Source organism: Callithrix jacchus, chromosome 7 (genome assembly GCF_049354715.1).
Source record: "Callithrix jacchus isolate 240 chromosome 7, calJac240_pri, whole genome shotgun sequence".
In the NCBI taxonomy this organism is placed as follows: domain Eukaryota; kingdom Metazoa; phylum Chordata; class Mammalia; order Primates; family Cebidae; genus Callithrix; species Callithrix jacchus.
The window spans coordinates 52,861,076-52,879,682 of NC_133508.1; the positions used below are offsets into that span (position 1 = coordinate 52,861,076).

At 41.6% G+C, this 18,607-nt stretch overlaps 1 protein-coding gene and 1 pseudogene across 3 annotated transcripts in view; one reads left to right on the forward strand and one right to left on the reverse strand.

Moving 5' to 3' along the window:
- DNAJC16 (DnaJ heat shock protein family (Hsp40) member C16) overlaps window positions 1–18,607 on the forward strand; it is a 44,314-nt gene that overhangs the window by 15,040 nt on the left and 10,667 nt on the right. For all 3 annotated transcript variants that reach the window (XM_035307827.3, XM_009000458.5, XM_002750315.7), the window contains exons 5-8: window positions 592–776; window positions 3,206–3,310; window positions 4,453–4,611; window positions 15,944–16,074. In XM_035307827.3, coding sequence (XP_035163718.1) covers window positions 592–776; window positions 3,206–3,310; window positions 4,453–4,611; window positions 15,944–16,074 — 580 coding nt within the window. The remainder of the gene's footprint in view (window positions 1–591; window positions 777–3,205; window positions 3,311–4,452; window positions 4,612–15,943; window positions 16,075–18,607) is intronic.
- Window positions 10,491–11,435, reverse strand: LOC103794278 (nascent polypeptide-associated complex subunit alpha pseudogene; annotated as a pseudogene).

An 18,607-nucleotide genomic window follows, 5' to 3' on the forward strand; every position in this document is an offset into this window, starting at 1 on the left:
AGACTTGCTGACAGATTGGATGTGGGGTGCGACTGATAAGAGAAGCCGAAGATGGTTTTTGGCCCGAGTAACTGGAAGGATGGAGCCATCATCAACTGAAATGGCAAAGGTGTGGGTAGGACAGGTCTGTGGGAGGGGATCAGGGGTTCGTTTTTGGAAATGTTAAGCCAAAAAATCTAGTAGACAGCCAAAAGAAAATGTACATTTATTGGCCTTTAATACTGAATGTGTCTCCAGTGGTAGCAGTAACTGGCCCTCCAAATATATTGGTTGAATGAAAGAACAAGAAAAGCTATTCAAGTATTAAGTGAAATAAGTATCAGATTGCCCCAGTTTATGTATATGTGTACCCACACATACACACATAAACACACACGCATTTGTAACTTTTCTTACATATTGCCAGATTGCTCTGCAGAAAAACTGAGTCAATCTAGAATTCCAGCAGTGAAAGAATGCCAGATAGTCTATTAGGAAAGACATCCTCTATGGGGTCAGGATTTCAATTTCACACCAAAAAATTACTTAGTGCTTTTTCCAGCTGCGATGGAGACATAAAAAGCCTTCACTTGTATCTTCCATTCTTTTCAGGTGTAGGAATTGGCGTGGTCCATGCTGGGTATGAGAGACGCCTGGCCCATCACCTGGGGGCACACAGCACACCCTCTATCCTAGGAATCATTAATGGGAAAATCTCCTTCTTCCACAATGCAGTTGTCCGTGAGAATCTGCGACAATTTGTAGAAAGTCTACTTCCAGGGAACTTGGTGGAAAAAGTAAGTATCTGTCAAGGAAAACATGGCTAAGAAGTGGTTTAAGAGGCAGGTAGGACTGCTAATTGCCTCATTATGAGGAAGGCAAGACATATTAATTAATTACTCAAACTAAATCATTTAAGTGAAGTCTGTAGGAGACTAAAAATTGAAATAGATGAAGTACAGAGACTAAAAGAATTAATTCCTCTTAATGACCATCTTGCCTATCTTACACTGCCATGGGAATTTGAGCCTAAAATGACAGTGCCTATTTTCTAAACAAAAAAATTAGATCACATGGTAGAAAGTATCAGGGATTTCTTTTCTTTTCTTTTTTTTTTTTTTGAGATGGAGTGTTGCTGTTGTTGCCCAGGCTGGAGTGCAGTGTCACGATCTTGGCTCACTGCAACCTCCATCTCCTGGGTTCAAGTGATTCTCCTGCCTCAGCCTCCGAGTATTTGGAATTAGTGGCACCTGCCACCACGCCTGGCTGATTTTTATTCTTAGTAGAGATGGGATTTCGCCATGTGGGCCAAGCTAGTCTTGAACTCCTGACCTCAGGTGATCCACCCACCTTGGCCTCCAAAAGTGCTGGGATTACAGGCATGAGCCACCACGCCCAGCCAATAATTAGAGATTTCTTTCCAGCTCATAAATTTGTTCATGTGAAGATATTTGTCTTTATTTAAATTTAATTCTATTTGGTTATATGTTCAACGATCATATCTATGGAAAATGCCAGATTCCGTGAAATCAAATATTATTTTTGAAACTTTAGAAACTTACAATGATAATAATATGAATGAATTTCACAAAGAAAAGGTTGAAGTAAAGGAGCCAAAGTTTACATTAGTTTATAATTTCCATATTTAGGTACCTAATATTATTTTTTTCAATATCTTAAGTTACGGATCAAAGTAATTAGGAAAGGACTGTCATTTTGCTTTAAGTAATTCATTCTTTTAACAATACCAGGGAGAGTAAACATAAAAAATTTTCATCATATTTCTACATGTACTATCCCTAGACTGTCCTGCTGGGATCATTATCTATAGAAGAAATACTTGTTGGAGTTAACTGTCAGAGAGTATTGTAGGCTCCTAAAATGATAATAGATTATCTGATGGATCCTCAAACATTTATGTAAAATATCTGTTCTGTGCTAGATTAAGTAGCCACTTCTAGCAGCTCCCAAGCTCATGGGTGATTATTTCCAGTATGTTGGAGTCGATCCTAATGAGCTGGGAAAGGCTTCCTGGCAGAAGTCACCCTTGGACTGGGTTTGCCAGGTGAGGACAGAGAAGGAGGGAGTGAGTTGCAGGCAGGCAGAAATCTGGAGACATGAAGTAGCCTCCTTTGCAGCAGAGGAGGGGGTTAGAAAGGTTATCAGGAATCTCCCTGTGAGGGCCTCAGAGAACCTCCATGCCCCTTGAAGGAGCTTGAGCCTTGGACTGCAGGTGATGAGCCATTGTAGGGTTTTGAGCAGAGGAGTGAAATAATCAAATGTGGGTTTTATATGAATCATTCTAGGTGCAGTATGGAAAGAAACTTTTTTTAACGACTATGAAAAATTTCTAGCTAGAAAATTTATTCATGTTTTTAATTTGTTCTCTCAGTAGGAATATTTTAAGATGTCAATGGGGGAAAGTAGCAATTCAGATAACAATAAATGAAATTATATAATGTATAGAGGGGGTGGATTGTCTTATTTTTATTTAAACCATTTAAAAAGAGCAAGCTGGCCTAGAGTAGAGTCTCATGCCTGTAATCCTAGCATTTTGGGAGTTTGAGGTGTGAGGATCACTTGAGTCCAGAAGTTCAAGACCAGCCTGGGCAACATACTGAGACCTGATCTCTACAAAAAGTACAAAAGTTAGCCGGGCATGGTGCCATGTGCCTGTAGTCCCGACTATTCAGGAGGCGAGGTGGGAGGATCACTTGACCTTGGGAGGTTTGGGAGGTTGAAGGTGCAATGAGCCGTGATCATGCCATTGCCCTCTAGCCTGGGCAACAGAACAAGACCCTGTCTCAGAAAAAAAGGGATGGGGGCAAGCTGGGAGACTGAGGCGGGATAGACAGATAGATGATTGGTTGATAGGTAGGTGGGTAGATAGGTAGGTATTAAAAGGGCCAGTGTTGCATTATCTTCTGCTGGATAGTAGATTGAGAGGTATACTCTATAATTAAGCAAGAACCCACCCTGGAAGTTCAATTTTTATAATATGGTCAGTAATTGTTTCAGACAGGATTATGATTTTAGTCCATAAGAATTAAAATATGAAATTAATATCTCCATTCTTTTAATAGTTTTAGCCAAATGAAGACAAAAAGATTAGTTGTCTGCATTTTTATTTTTTGAAGTCTTTTATACCTACTTGATTTATTTTCTCCTCACTGGAGTATGATACAATTGTTAAATATTGAGACTAACATTCTATTTTCAATTTAAGGTTACAAATAAAAATTATGTCAGATTCCTCTCTGGCTGGCAACAAGAGAATAAGCCTCATGTCCTTCTGTTTGACCAAATGCCTGTTGTGCCACTGTTATACAAGGTACTGTCTGTGCTGGGGTAATGGTTTCGTTTCATTTCGTTTCTTTTTTCTTTTATCTTCTTTTCCTTTCCTTTCCTTTTTTTTTTTAGCAGAAATTATAATCTCTGAGTTGGAACTTATAGCTTATTTGTCTTTATTGTAAGAAACAGTTTATTCCATGAGAAATGTTTGAAGACCAGAAATTTTACTTAACCATCATACATTGAGCACCTACTGATGCCAGTTACTGTGCTAGTGCTTTCTATGCACACATCATTTAATCCTCAGAAGAACCCAGTGATAGAGATATTATAGAGATATTATCGCTGTTTCTTTCTTTTTTTTTTTTTTTTTTTGAGAACGAGTCTCACTTAGTTGCCCATGCTGGAGGGCAGTGTCATGATCTAGGCTCACTGAAACGTTTGCCTCCCTGGTTCAAGCGATTCTTTCACCTCTGCCTTGCGAGTAGCTGGGACTACAGGCCAACGCCACCCCACCCGGCTAATTTTTTTATTTTAGTAGAGATGGGCTTTCACCATGTTGACCAGGCTGATCTCAAACTCCTGACCTCAAGTGATCTGCCTGCCTTGGCCTCCCATAGTGCTGGGATTAAAGGCATGAGCCACCATGCCTGGCCACTATCCCTGTTTCATAGACCAAGATCATAAAGGTTAGAGTGGTCATGTAATCTACCCAAGTTCTCACTACAGCGTGGTGAATGCAACTGACTTCAGACCTGCCCTCTGAATGATGCCCCCACTACACTCCCAGCCTACCTATACTGCCCACTACCTCTCATGTCACTGTGACATGAGATGGGAGAGGAAGGTATCCTAATCAGTGGTATGGTCACTGCCAATCTTACCTCATTACAGTACAGGTAATCCCAAACCTGTGCCTCCTGACCAGTACATATTTGAAGAAGATGATTATTTTGCCTTAACTATGAAAAAAAAGAAAGGGTTGTTTGTATTTACCTGTTGGTACAGTTTTTGCACATGGAGCACCATAGAATTCCTGGAAGTATACATGGATATGGAAGACCTAGTAGAGCTGTATAAGTTGGCGTGCATCTCTCATGTGATGTGAAAAAGCCTTACTTGGTTTGTAATTTACATATTTGCTGTAGTTTTATTTTCTTCCTCTCTATTATGCCCTAACAGTTGACTGCTTTTGCATACAAAGATTATTTATCATTTGGATATGTACATGTGGGTTTCAGAGGGACAGAAGAGATGACGAGGCAGTACAACATCAACGTCTACGCCCCCACTCTCTTGATCTTTAAAGAACATATAAACAAGCCTGCCGATGTTATCCAGGTATGTGAGGGTCACCTTGCTTTAAGATTTTCTTTGCATTTGATCCCAAAATTTTGTGTAAATAAACAGCAAAATTGAACAAAGTGGGTGAAGGAAAGGATCAATTAGTTTTTAATCTCTTCCTACAGATACACAAAATTTTTAAGTGAATTTTTTTTCTCTAACTTGGTATTATTTGCTTTAAACATTTTTAATTGTAAAAATTTAAATTTTTTAACCCCTTTAAAGGGCTTCTGTTAGAAAACCAACAATCTTTCCAAAATGAATTTAAAAGTTAAATGCAAAACAATAATGAAAAGGAGTAAGAAGAAACCACAAACTAACAGAGAATGTACAGATGAATACTTATCTGATCTTAAGGTGGGAAAGTGTTAAAAAGCATTGGGAAAAAAAGGTTGGAAAATCTTAATAATTTGACTCTAAGTTGTATATTTTTATGTAAATACTTTAAAATGTAAAGTTAAAAAATGGGAAATAACAAATATTAAAATATTGATATTTTTAATTTCTAAAGAGCTTTTAATCAAGAAAATCAACACAAAATTCTGAGAAGAGATTCAAATGACTAGTAAACGTTTTTTAAAATTAAATCTCAGGCCGGGCTCGGTGGCTCTCACCTATAATCCCAGCACTTTGGGAGGCTGAGGCGGGCAGATCACGACATCCTGGCCAACTCGGTGAAGCCCCGTCTCCACTAAAAATACAAAAAAAAATTAGCTAGGTGTGGTGGTGCATGCCTGTAGTCCTAGCTACTTAGGAGGCTGAGGCAGGAGAATCACTTGAACCCAGGAAGCAGAGGTTGCAGTGAGCCAAGATCAACAGAGCAAGACTCCGTCTCAAAAAAAAAATTAAATCTCATGAGTAATCAGAGAACGTTAACCCTTTTCACCCATCAAATTGTCAAAGATTTTCTAAGTTAAAAATAGTACTATTGAGAGTGTAGAGCAGTAACTACTATCTTCCGTAGGTTTTTAGAAAAGGAATTTGGTAATATTGTGTTAATCACTTAAATTCATGAAATTGTGTGCCAAACACTCTTCTGGGTGTAGGGTTACAGCATTGAGTAAGATCAACAGAATTCCCTATCCTGTGTCCTACTGGGATAGACAGACCAACAGTGTAACATAGTCTGTTATCGTTTATTATATAGTGATAAGTGATAAGGAGAAAGATAAAGCAGGAAAGAGGGATGTGGAGTATTAGGAGAGAAGGGTTGCAGTTATGCAGTAGAATGGCCTAGAAGGCCCTCATTGAGACCTTAAACAAAGGCCTAAGGGAGGTAAGACTGTCTTTCAGGAATCTATACTTTTTTCTTTCATTTTTTTTTTTTTTAGACAGAGTTTCACTCTGGTTGCCCAAGCTAGAGTGCAATGGTGCAGTCTCAGCTCGCCACAGACTCCGCCTCCCTGGGTTTAGGTGATTCTCCTGCCTCAGCCTCCCCAGTAGCTGGAATTACAGGCATGCGCCACCACGCCTAGCTAGATTTTGTACTTTTTAGTAGAGACAGGGTTTCTCTGTGTTGGTCAGGCTGGTCTCGAACTCCTGACCTCAGGTGATCCACCTGCCTTGGCCTCCCAAAGTGCTGGGATTGCAGGCGTGAGCCACCATGCCCAACCTCAGGAATCTATGCTAAAGGAATAGGAACTCAAAGACTTCCATCTAAAGATGTTAAGTAATTTTCATAATAGGTGAAAATTGAATCAAGGACCAGAGGAAAAAAAGAATATGTGAAAATTGCAGGGAGTAAATGTAAATACCCAACAGTAGGATAACTAGGATGATTTTTTTTTTTTTTTTTTGAGACTCTCTTGTTTCGCTTTTGTTACCCAGGCTGGAGTGCAATGGCGCGATCTCGGCTCACTGCAACCTCCACCTCCTGGGTTCAGGTAATTCTCCTGCCTCAGCCTCCTGAGTAGCTGGGATTACAGGCACGCACCACCACGCCCAGCTAATTTTTTGTATTTTTAGTTGAGACGGGTTTTCACCATGTTGACCAGGATAGTCTCAATCTCTTGACCTCGTGATCCACCCGCCTTGGCCTCCCAAAGTGCTGGGATTACAGGCGTGAGCCACCACGCCCGGCGTAACTAGGATGATTTTTAGTACATCCCATGAAGGGAATATTATAGAGCCATTTAAAATGACAATTTCAAGAAAACTGCATGGACCAACTGCAGTGGCTCACGCCTGTAATCCCAGCACTTTGGGAGGCCAAGGCAGGCGGATTACCTGAGGTCAGGAGTTTGAGACCAGCCTGGCCAACATGGTGAAACCCTGTCTCTACTAAAAATGCAAAAATTAGCCACGCGTGGTGGCAGGCACCTGTAATCCCAGCTCCTCAGGGGCTGAGGCAGGAAAATGGCTTGAACCCAGGAGACAGAGGTTGCAGTGAGCCAAGATCGCTCCATTGCACTCCAGCCTGGGGGACAAGAGCAAGAATTTGCCTCAAAAAAAAATGAATACTTCATGATAGGGATAATTTTCATTGCATAGTGTTAAAAAGCAAGCAGGACACAAAATTGTTTATACAATTTAAACACTGATCTCAATTGTATGACATGAATGCCTGTGTATGCACAGGAAGAACTGGAAATACTGGTACCAATGTTCTCAAAAGAAGTGAAAAAAGACAAAAAAAAAAAATTCTGGAAAGCATTAGTAGTGATCATCTCTTGATGGTAAAATTATATATCATTTTAATTTTTGTGTTTTCCAAAATCCCTACAATCAACATATTTTCTATACAAGGACATTTTGACTGTCCTCCTAAGGGAGGCTAGAAAGAAGTTCTATAAAATTCCTTATTTCATTCATTCAGTAAACATTTCCTTGCCTGCCTGCTCTGTAGCAAATACAGAGCCAGCTCTGACATCCAGAGTCAGTCTTTGCCCTCAAGCATCTCAGTCAGGGGAGGAGAGAGACCTAACCATCCACTCTAATGGCCGCTCAGTGTCCTATGAATATAGCAGAAGAGTACCTGAAACCATGGAAACCAGATGGGAAAGTGGATCATAAAGAAAGAAGAGCAGGTTTAGGAAGATGATAACTTGGCCTGTGGACGTATTGAATCAGAGCTGCCTGTAGGAAATAGAAGGGGAGAAGCCGTTTTTACAGTTGGGTATAAGAGTTGAGCTCGTAAGAAAGGCATGTAGGCTGGGGATAGAAACTGGTGAATCGTCAGTAAATGGTTAGTGGTTGAAGTCCTGAATAGGGTAAGATCTTCCCAGCATAATACTGTAGTCCCCCTGATCCACCCCCACTTACCCCTTATTCACCTTTTGAGGTTTCAGCCACCCACAGTCAGCCAAGTCCAAAACACAGGCAAGTGCAGTACAATAAGATGTTTGAGTGAGTTATTTGAACTGTGTTCACATAACTTTATTACAGTGTATTGTTAGAATTGTTCTATTCTAATAGTAGTTACTGTTGGTAATCTCTTGCTGTGTCTAATTGATAAACTTTATCGTAGGCATGTGTATATAGGAAAAAAACATAGTATCTATAGAGTTCAGTACTATGTTGTTTAAAGCATCCACTGGGGGTCTTGGAATGTATCCTCTGCAGTTAAGGAACGACTGTTGTATGTAAAGTAAGGCCAGAAGGAGGCCAAGGACAAAACTCAGGACAGCCACCAGCACAAGGGGGTGCCTGATGGAGATGAGAAGGTGCTGAGAGACAGGAAGAAAACAAATGTCAGTGGCCGAATAGAAAAGAGAAGATAATCTCAATCCAGGGTCAATGGATGAGGATTTCCTAAATTGGTTTTTAGTAACAGTTTATACTTTTGAGAATTATATTCATTTAACCCCTGGGGAAAATTGTAAATCAAATGCATTTACAAAATTGCCGGTAGAATGGCTGCTTTACCAATCTGCTCTTTGTGGATATCAAGTGTACGCTCAACAAACTCAATTTTCCCAGCAGCAGGTGGCTTAATGACCACTAGTAGCACCAGTGGTTTCCTATTGCTCTAGGTAATTTGTTTTCATTCCCATATGGTATTTATGGCCATTATAATTTATTGATTGATTCTTCTGTTGACGGACATTGGGGGCTTTGAGGAATAGTGTTGCAGTGAATATCATTACCTAAGCACAGAGTTCTCTAGGACAGCCGTTTTTAGAATGTGGTTCATAGACCCTGGGGGTTCCCAAAGATCCTTCAAGAGGAAGTCTGTGGGATCATAACAACAAGACACGATTTGTCTTTGTCACTGTGTGGACATTTGTACTGATGGTGCCAAAGCAATAGTGGGTGAAGCTGCTGGCACCAGTGCATGAATTCAGACAGGGCACCAGGCCTCCTGCCATCATTGTGTGCTTCACTCCCCAAGCACTTGCAGCAAAGACAGACAGACAACACTAGATTCACTTTATTCTTTGGTTTTGTTTTGTTTTCTTGAGACAGAGACTTGCTCTGTTGCCCAAGCTGGAGTACAGTGGCACAATCCCAGCTCACTGCAACCTCTGCCTGCCAGGTTTAAGCGATTCTCCTGCCTCAGACTCCCGACTTGATGGGGATTACAGGTGCCTGCCACCATGCCTGGCTAATTTTTGTATTTTTAGTAGAGATAGGGTTTCACCATGTTGGCCAGGCTGTTCTTGAATTTCTGACGTCAGGTGATCCACCCACCTCAGTCTCCCAAAGTGTTGGGATTACAGGCATGAGCCACTGTGTCTGGCCTCACTTTATATCCTTGATGAAGCAGTAAGAAGTATTACTTTTATTAATTAAATTATGTTTTTGAGATTCATACGTGTCATTATGTGGAACTTAATGTTCATTCTTGTTGTTGAAAACTGCATGACCAGGCAATGTCTCAGACCTGTGATCTCAGCACTCTGGGTAGTCGAGGTGGGCAGATCACTTGAGCCCAGGAAGTCAAGACTAGCCTGGGCAACATGACAAAATCTTGTCTCTACAAAAAATACAAAAATACAAAGGGACGTGATGGTACACACCTGAAGTCCCAGCTACTTGGAGGGGCTGAGGCAGGAGGATTGCCTGAGCCCGGAAGGTTGAGGCTACAGTGAGCCATGTTCTCGTCACTGCACTACATACAACCTGGACAACAGAGAAAGACCCTGTCTCAAAAAAAAAAAAGAAAGAAAGAAAATTGCATGATAGGAATAGACTGCAGTGTGTTTGTCCACTGTATTGTTGACAATTTTTCTAGTTTTTGGTTATTTGAATAATGATGCCATAAATATGTTCTTGTATTTTGTGACTTTTTGACGAACATAAGTTCTTTTAATATAGTCATTTGTATCCATACTTTCCTTTGTGATTGGTTCTTGTTTCTATTTAAGACATACTTCCCCTGCATCAAAATCATTGAAGATATTCTTCTCATAGAGCTTCTAAGAGCTGTATAGCTTTGCCTTTTATATTTAAGTATTTAAATGATATCTGATAGACCAAATCTCCTCACTTTGTTTTTTAGATTTGGGGAAATGGTTTTTTCTTCAAAAGCATCTTAGCTATTGGTCTTTTGTACTTTTTGTATACATTGTAAATTCTGTCAACTTCCATCAAAACAAACCCAAAAAACCTATTGGAGTGTCTTACTTGACTTATACTCATTCTTAAGTCAGTTTGGGGAGAATAGAGATAGTATAAAAGGCAAAGCTATACAGCTTTTTAGAAGCTCTGAGAAGCATATCTTCATGATCTTGATCTAGGGGAAGTATGCCTTAAAGTGATTATGTCCTTACAAAATTGAGCCTTCCAACCTTTAACATGATATATCTCATTTATTTGTTTAGGTCTTCTGTAATATGTCTTCATAAATTTTATAATTTTCTCTGGAAAGATCATTGTTTTTCCAACTTATTTCTAGGTACCTCTTATTTTTTCAATAGTTCATACTGCAGAAAAAAAAATTGTTTTTTTTTAGTTCATCCAACAAGAAGCCATAGCTTTATTTATGATAGAAACAGTACACATTTCAAACTAAGCTGCAGTTACTCCTTTGAGACACCAAAAAAAGTTGCTTTCAGATGGTTACATCATTAATTCCGTAATAGCATTTACAATGTCATTACTGTTGTTCTTCAGGGCTCGGACTGCCTTTGCTCCCGACACATTTGCTTGTGACGTGACCAGTTCTATGCCTTTAACTTCTACACCTGTTTCATCGACGTCTTTCTCTTCACTCTCCTCTTGTACAGTTGGAGTCTGTTTTCTTGAATGTTTGAGACAGCTTCACCTTGAACTTTGAATTTCTCAGCAGCTGCTAGTTGTGCTTGCTGAGATAAATCTTCGATCTTGGCTTCCCCAAACACTATGTAGGTATCCGAAGCAGGACTCTTGTAGACATCTGGTTTTGTGATGACAAAAAGGATATTCTTAGATTTCCGGATAGTGACTCTAGTACCTCCTGTAACCTGTCGAAGACCCAGTTTGGACATAGCCTTCCGTGCCTTCTTTTCACTTCGACTCTGTTTTGCTTTACTGACGAGTTCTTCATCTGTCTCAGCTGCTACCACCAGCTGGGCTTGTGTGGTTGCCTGGGTGGAGTCCTATTCTTTAGGGTCTGGTACTGATTCATCACTGTCAGATTCTGTTCCAGATCCTGTCTCAGCCTGGGGCTGCGGCAACTCCTGCTCTGTAGCAGGGATGGTTTCTGTGGCTTCCTGGGCATTTTGTGCAGGAAACACGGAACACCAGAAAAAAAATTTTAAAAAAAGAATGTAAGACCAAGTGTGATGACTCATACCTGTAATCCCAGCACTTTGGGAGGCCAAGGTGGATGGATCACCCTGAGGTCAGGAGTTCAATACCAGCCTGACCAACATGGAGAAACCCGTCTCTACTAACAATACAAAATTAGCAGGGCATGGTGGCGCATGCCTGTAATCCCAGCTACACGGGAGGTTGAGGCAGGAGAATCGCTTGAACCCAGGAGGCAGAGGTTGCAATGAGCCGAGATTGCACCATTGCACTCCAGGCTGGGCAACAAGAGCTAAACTCCATCTCAAAAAAAAAAAAAAAAAAATGTAAGGCTGGCTAGGCGTGGTTGCTCACGCCTGTAATCCCAGCAGTTTGGGAGGCTGAGGCGGGTGGATCAGCTGAGGTCAGGAGTTGGAGACCAGCCTGACTAACATGGTGAAACCCCATCTCTACTAAAACTACAAAAATTAGCAGGGCATGGTGGCACATGCCTGTAATCCTAGCTACTCAGGAGGCTGAGGCAGGAGAATTGCTTGAACCGGGAGGTGGATGTTGCAGCTAGCGGAGATCACGCCATTGCACTCCAGCTTGGACAACAAGAGTGACACTCCATCTCAAAAAAAAAGAAAAAGAATGTAAAGGGACTGGGTGTAGTGGTTCACCCTAGCACTTTTGGAGGCCGAGGTAGGAGGATCACTTGAGTTCAGGAGTTCAAGACCAGCCTGGGCAACATAGTGAGACCTTGTCTTTTTTTATTTACAGAAAAGAAAAAAGAATGAAAAAAATATCCTTTTATTGATTTTTCTTTTTGCTGGTATTAGCAATACAATTGATTTTTTTTTTTTTTTAAGACAGAGTCTTGCTCTGTTGCCCAGTCTGGAGTGCAATGGCATAATCTCAGCTCACTGCAACCTCTGCCTCCCGGGTTCAAGCAATTCTCCTGCCTCAGCCTCCTGAGTAGCTGAGATTACAGGCATGCACCACCATGCCCCACTAATTTTTGTGTTTTTTAGTAGAGGAAAGATTTTGCCATGTTGGCTAGGCTGGTCTCGAGCACCTGACCTCAGGTAATCCGCCTGCCTCAGCCTCCCACAGTGCTGGGATTACAGGCATGAGCTACAGCACCTGGCCTTGACTTTTAAGTATAGACTTTGTATCATCCAGCAGCCTTGCTGAACTCTTGTACTAACTTGAGCAATTTATCTGTGCCATCTTTTAGATTGGCTAACTATACAGTCCTATCCCCTGAGATCAATGACAATTTTACTTCTTTTTTTTTCCAGCCCTCCTTTTATTTCTTTTTCTGACGTTACTCCTGACGTCTGACATGATGTGGAATAGAAGCAGAGTAATTGGGGGCTGTCCTTGTTCTTGATTTCAAAGAGAGGAAAGGCTTTCAGTATTTCCCCAATAAGTGTGTTTACAGAAGGCTTTTAAAATCTGGAGACCCTTTATCAGGTTAAAGGTCCATCTACTCTTTGTTGACTAAAAGTTCTAACCACAAATGGTATGACTTTTATCAAATACTTTTCTGCATCCATTAGATTATTCTGATTTTTCTTCTTTAATCTTTTATAATGTGCTAACTCATAGTAAGCCATTCTCTAATGTTAAATCTAGCTTGCATTCATGAAATAAATTCGACAAGATCATGATTTCTATTATGCTTTCAATATATTGCTGGATTCCATTTGCTAACATGTTGCTTAGGACTTTGACATTCATGTTCAGAAATGAGATTGACTTCTAACTTCTCTTTCTCATGATACTCGTGGGGCTTTTCCTCCCCTCGAGAAGACTTTATAAGATTGTCTTCCTTGAAAGTTTGATTGAAACATCCATAGTGACATCTGGGCCTTTAGCTTGGGTTTTTAGGTTTCGCTTTAACGTTAAAAATCTTTCTGCTTTGTAGGTAGTGATTTCTTCTTGCCATCCTTGAGAATGGTTATTTATGCTTTCTCTTTTGTTTTCATGATTGGTTTTGCCAGAGGTGTGTCAATTGTATTTGCTTTTTCAAATAACCAGTTTTGGCTTTGTTAATTCTTCTTCTTCTTTTTTTTGAGACAGAGTCTTGCTCTGTCACCAGGTTGGAGTGCAGTGGCACAATCTCGGCTTACTGTGACCTATGCCTTCCAGGTTCAGGTGATTCTCCTGCCTCATCCTCCCGAGTAGCTGGGACTAGAGGTGCATGCCACCACACCTAGCTAATATTTATATTTTTAGTAGAGATGGGGTTTCACCACGTTGGCCAGGATGGTCTCTATCTCTTGACCTCAGGTGATCTGCCCGCCTCGGCCTCCCAAAGTGCTGGGAATACAGTCATGAGCCACCGTGCCTGGCCAATTCTTCTTCTTATATTAATATATTCATTTCTTGTTTCATTAATTTCTATTTTTACCTGTATTATTTCCTTTCTACCTTCGTATTTTTGCTGTTGTTGACTTTTTGACAGAGATGTTTTTTAACTTTTTTCTATTACATTAATCATAAAATTCCCCTTCAAGTACTACTTTATTTGTATCTCAGAGTTCTTACAAATAGTGTTTTTCATTAGTCATTAGAGTTCCAAATATTTTGTAATATCTGATAGGCTTTCTTGTTCTCAGATTTGATTTGATTTGATTTTTTTTGAGACAGTCTTGCTCTGTCACGCAGGCTGGAGTGTAATGGTGTCATCTTGGTTCACAGCCCCCTTGACCTCCTACGCTCAAGTGATCCTCACACCTCAACCTCCCAAGTAGCTGGGACTATAGGCACATGCCACCGTGCCCAGCTAACTTTTTTTCCTTTTTGTTTTTTTCTTTTCTGAGACAGGGTTTCCCTGCCATCGCCCAGGCTCATCTCAGTACAACTTCTGCTTCCCTGGCTCAAGCAGTCCTCCTGCCTCAGCCTCCTAAGTAGCTGGGGCTAAGGCAACAACCTGGCTAACTTTTTCTTTTTGAGACGAAGTTTCACTCTTGTTACCCAGGCTGGAGTGCAATGGCGTGATCTCAGCTCACAGCAACCTCCGCCTCCTGAGTTCAGGCAATTATCCTGCCTCAGCCTCCTGAGTAGCTGGGATTACAGGCACGTGCCACCATGCCCAGCTAATTTTTTATATTTTTAGTAGAGACGGGGTTTCACCATGTTGACCAGGATGGTCTTGATCTCTTGACCTCGTGATCTACCCGCCTCGGCCTCCCAAAGTGCTGGGATTACAGGCGTGAGCCACCGCGCCTGGCCACCTGGCTAATTTTTGTACTTTTAGTAGAGACAGGGTTTTACCATATTGGCCAGTCTGGTCTCGAACTCCTGACCTCAAGTGATCCACCCACCTTGGCCTCCCAAAGTGCTGGGATTAAAGGGATGAGCCACTGTGCCCAGCCCTTTTTTTTTTTTGAGACAGTGTCTCAGTCTGTCACCCAGGCTAGAGTGCAGTGGTGTGATCCTAGCTCACTGCAGTCTCTAACTCTTGGGCTCAAGCAGTCCTCCCACCACCATCTCCCAGGTAGCTGAGATTGCAGGCCTGTACCACCATGCCTGGCTAATTTTTTTTTTTATTTTTAGTAGAGACAAGGTCTCACATATTGCCCAAGCAGGTCTCCTAAGCTCAGGCAATCTTCCTGCCTTGGCCTCCCAAAGTGCTGTGATTATAGGAGTGAGCCACTGTGCCTGGCCTTTTGTTTGTTTGTTGTTAATTTTTCGTAGAGATGGGATCACTCTATGTTGCACAGGCTGGTCTGTAACTCTTGGGTTCAAGGGCTCCTCCTGCCTCAGCCTCCCAAAGCATTTGGATTAGAGGAATGAGCCTCCATACCTGGACGTGTTTCTTAATTTTCAAACATAAAGGGAGATGTTTACATTTCTGGTTTACATTTCATATGGAATTCTAGGTTAATTACCTTGTGGTCAGAGTACCTGCTGTCAGTGATTTCAATCCTTTGAAATGTGAAAGTTAGTAATAAAATGGTCTGAGAGTTTTGTAATCTGCCTTTTATACTTTGTAATATTGTGTTGCTTTGGGATTTATTTTTAATTGCTCAGTTTGCTACAAATCTTGATTGGAAATAAATTTGCCTAAAATTCAGAATGATTGACTTTTTGTTTTGTTTTTGTTTGAGATGGAGTCTCGTTCTGTTGCCCAGGCTGGAGTGCAATGGTGCAATCTCAACTCACTGCAACCTCCGCCTCCTGGGTTCAAGCGATTGTCTTGCCTCAGCCTCCCAAGTAGCTGGGCTTACAGGCATGCACTACCATGTGTGGCTAATTTTTGTATTTTTAGTAGAGACAGGATTTCACTGTGTTGGCCAGGCTGGTCTCGAACTCCTTACCTCATGATCTACCTACCTCGGTCTCCCAAAGTGCTGGGATTATAAGTGTGAGCCACCACACCTGGCCATTGTTGACTTTTTAAATTTGTCAGCATTAAAAGCATATAAAAATTTTTCAGTGGGAAGTGTACTTGATTTTCCCTTTGACCTGAAATAGCTACATCCTTGCTTTCAGCCCTGCATGGCTGAAATAGATGACCACATGTTTATTTGCTCAAACAGGTCTGTCTTCTTTGGTTATATTACTTTAGTCAAGGCCAGCCACATTTTTATTAAGCTGGTAAGTAAAGCCCATCTACTTGCATTGAGAACACTGCATAAAATCTAGCTGCTTCTTGGTTTTTCTCTAGGCCCGAGGTATGAAGAAGCAAATCATTGATGACTTTATCGCCCAAAACAAGTATCTGTTGGCAGCTAGGCTCACCAGCCAGAAGTTGTTCCATGAACTCTGCCCTGTGAAACGGTCTCACCGACAGAGAAAGTAAGGACTCAAGGCTTTGCCTCTGCTTGTCATTACAATAGAAGGATCATGTTGCATTTTACTATAGGGTAACTGGACATCTGCCCTGTAACAGTAAGAACTTATTCTTCATTTCACAAATACTGATTAGTAACTATGATGGTAATGGGATGTATTAGTCCAGGGCACCTTAGCACCAAATTGTTGGATGTGCCAGCCTGTCCTAGTGGTCAGAGGAGATTTCCCTAAGACGTAACACTTCCAGCTCAGACCTGAAGGATGAGCACAATTTAGCCAGGAGTCCAGGAGTGACTGGGTCACTTTACAGAAGCATGGAATATGGAAGAGTTATTATCCCCACCAGAGCATTCCACTCAGGGTGAGTCTTCAGAGGTCTTGGGAAGGAGCAAGGATAATAATTAAACAGTAGAGAAGTATAGAGTACTGAGAAAATGGATTAGTGGGAATCAGGAAGGCTAAGTTACATGTATTCAATAAAGTACGAAGAGTTACTATACCAAGTATCTTAAAAGTCTAGAAATTCAAGGAATATATCCATCATACCTTCTCAGGTGAATGAGTCAGTGGCTTTAAATTTAGGGCTGTTTCATCTGTAAAAGGTATCTGGATATAGAAGGAAAATGTATCAATCATGTTATTTGAAAATATGAAACACAAATAATTTCCCTGTGTTTCTTGGCTTTTCAGATTTCTTTATAGTCTTAAGAGCGAAGGGAAAAAATGACTTAAATATAAAAAAAGAATATCCTTGACTGTAAGGATTGTTTACGCAGCCTTCAAAAAATATCCCAAATCCACACACTTCTCACTTAAAAAAAAATATTTTTTTTGTGGTGGAGTTTCCCTCTTTTTGCCCAGGCTAGAGTACAATGGCACAATCTCAGCTCACTGCAACCTCTGCCTCCTGGGTTCAAGCGATTCTCCTGCCTCAGCCTCCTGAGTAGCTGGGATTATAGGCATGCGCCACCATGCCCAGCTAATTTTTATTAGAAACTAGGTTTCTCCATGTTGGTCAGGCTGGTCTCGAACTCCCGACCTCAGGTGATCAACCTGCCTTGGCCTCCTAAACTGCTGGGATTGCAGGCATGAGCCACCATGCCCAGCCTTAAATTTTTTTTTTTTTAAATCATTACCCTGGAACAAGCCACCACCGTCTCCCAGTGAGACCACCCCCCTGCAGCCTTCCAACTAGTCTCTCTGCTCCATTCCACTCTTGTACCCTCCAGGCAGGTGTCCACACATCAGCCAGTGATCTTTGAAAGTACGAATCAGGACCGGGCACAGTGGCTTACACCTGTAATCCTAGCATTTTGGATCCTAGCACTTTTGGGAGGCCAAGGTGGGTGGATCATGAGGTGAGGAATTCGAGACCAGCCTGGCCAAGATGGTCAAACCCTGTCTCCCTGTCTCTACTAAAAATACAAAAATAGCCAGGCATGGTGGCACATACCTATAATCCCAGCTACTCAGGAGGCCGAGGGAGGAGAATCACTTGAACCCGGAAGGTGGAGGTTGCAGTCAACTGAGATCTTGCCATTGCACTCCAGTCTGGGCAACAGAGTGAGACTCCGTCTCAAAAAAAAAAGTGCAAATCAGATCCAGTCACTCTCTATCCTGGGGTCTTTGCACTTGGAGTTCTCTTTTCCTGGGATGCTCTGACCCTACTTCCTCTCATGACAATGTCACCTTCTCAGTTGGCATTTCCCTGACAGCCTGTCTGATCGATAGTGACTTCCACCCTCTCTGGACTCTCTCTGTCCCCTGTTCTTCATCTTTTTTTCTTTTTAAATAGCACATGTTGATACCTGTCATGATGTATCTGTTTTTATTTGTTTTCTATCTTCCCCACTGGAATATAAGCTCCATGAGGGCAATAATATTGTCTGTCTTACCTGGCATATACTAAGTGCTCAGTAAATATTTCTGGGAGAATGAATAGCTAAACTTTCCATTGGAACTTTGCAAAAGAAGCCCTTCAGAATGATGCTCAATGGACCCTGGCCTGAGAGAGATTTGACCAGCCCTCCCTGCAGTGGAAGAACTAGGATAAACAGTTTCTAAAAGGCCGTGCTGACTAGGAGCAATGGCTCACACCCCTGTAATCCCACCACTTGTGGGGCCAGGGTGGGTGGATTACTTGAGGCCAGGAGTTCAAGACCAGCCTGGCCAACATAGTGAAAACCCATCTCTGCTAAAAATACAAAAACTAGCTGGGTGAGGTGGTACACGCCTGTAATCCAGCTACTTGGGAGGCTGAAGCAGAGTCATTTTAACTCAGGAGGCAGAGTTATAATGAGCTGAGATCATGCCACTGCACTCCAGCCTGGGCAACAGAGCAAGACTCCACCTCAAAAAATAAAAGACCCTACTACATCAGAGATTCAGTGACCAATCCCTTAAAAGAAATTCCTTCCAGGCACAGTGGCTCACACCTGTAATCCCAACACTTTGGGAACCTGGGGTATGAGGATTGCTTGAGGGCAGGAGTTCAAGACCAGCCTGGGCAATATAAATAAAATTGTATACAATTTCA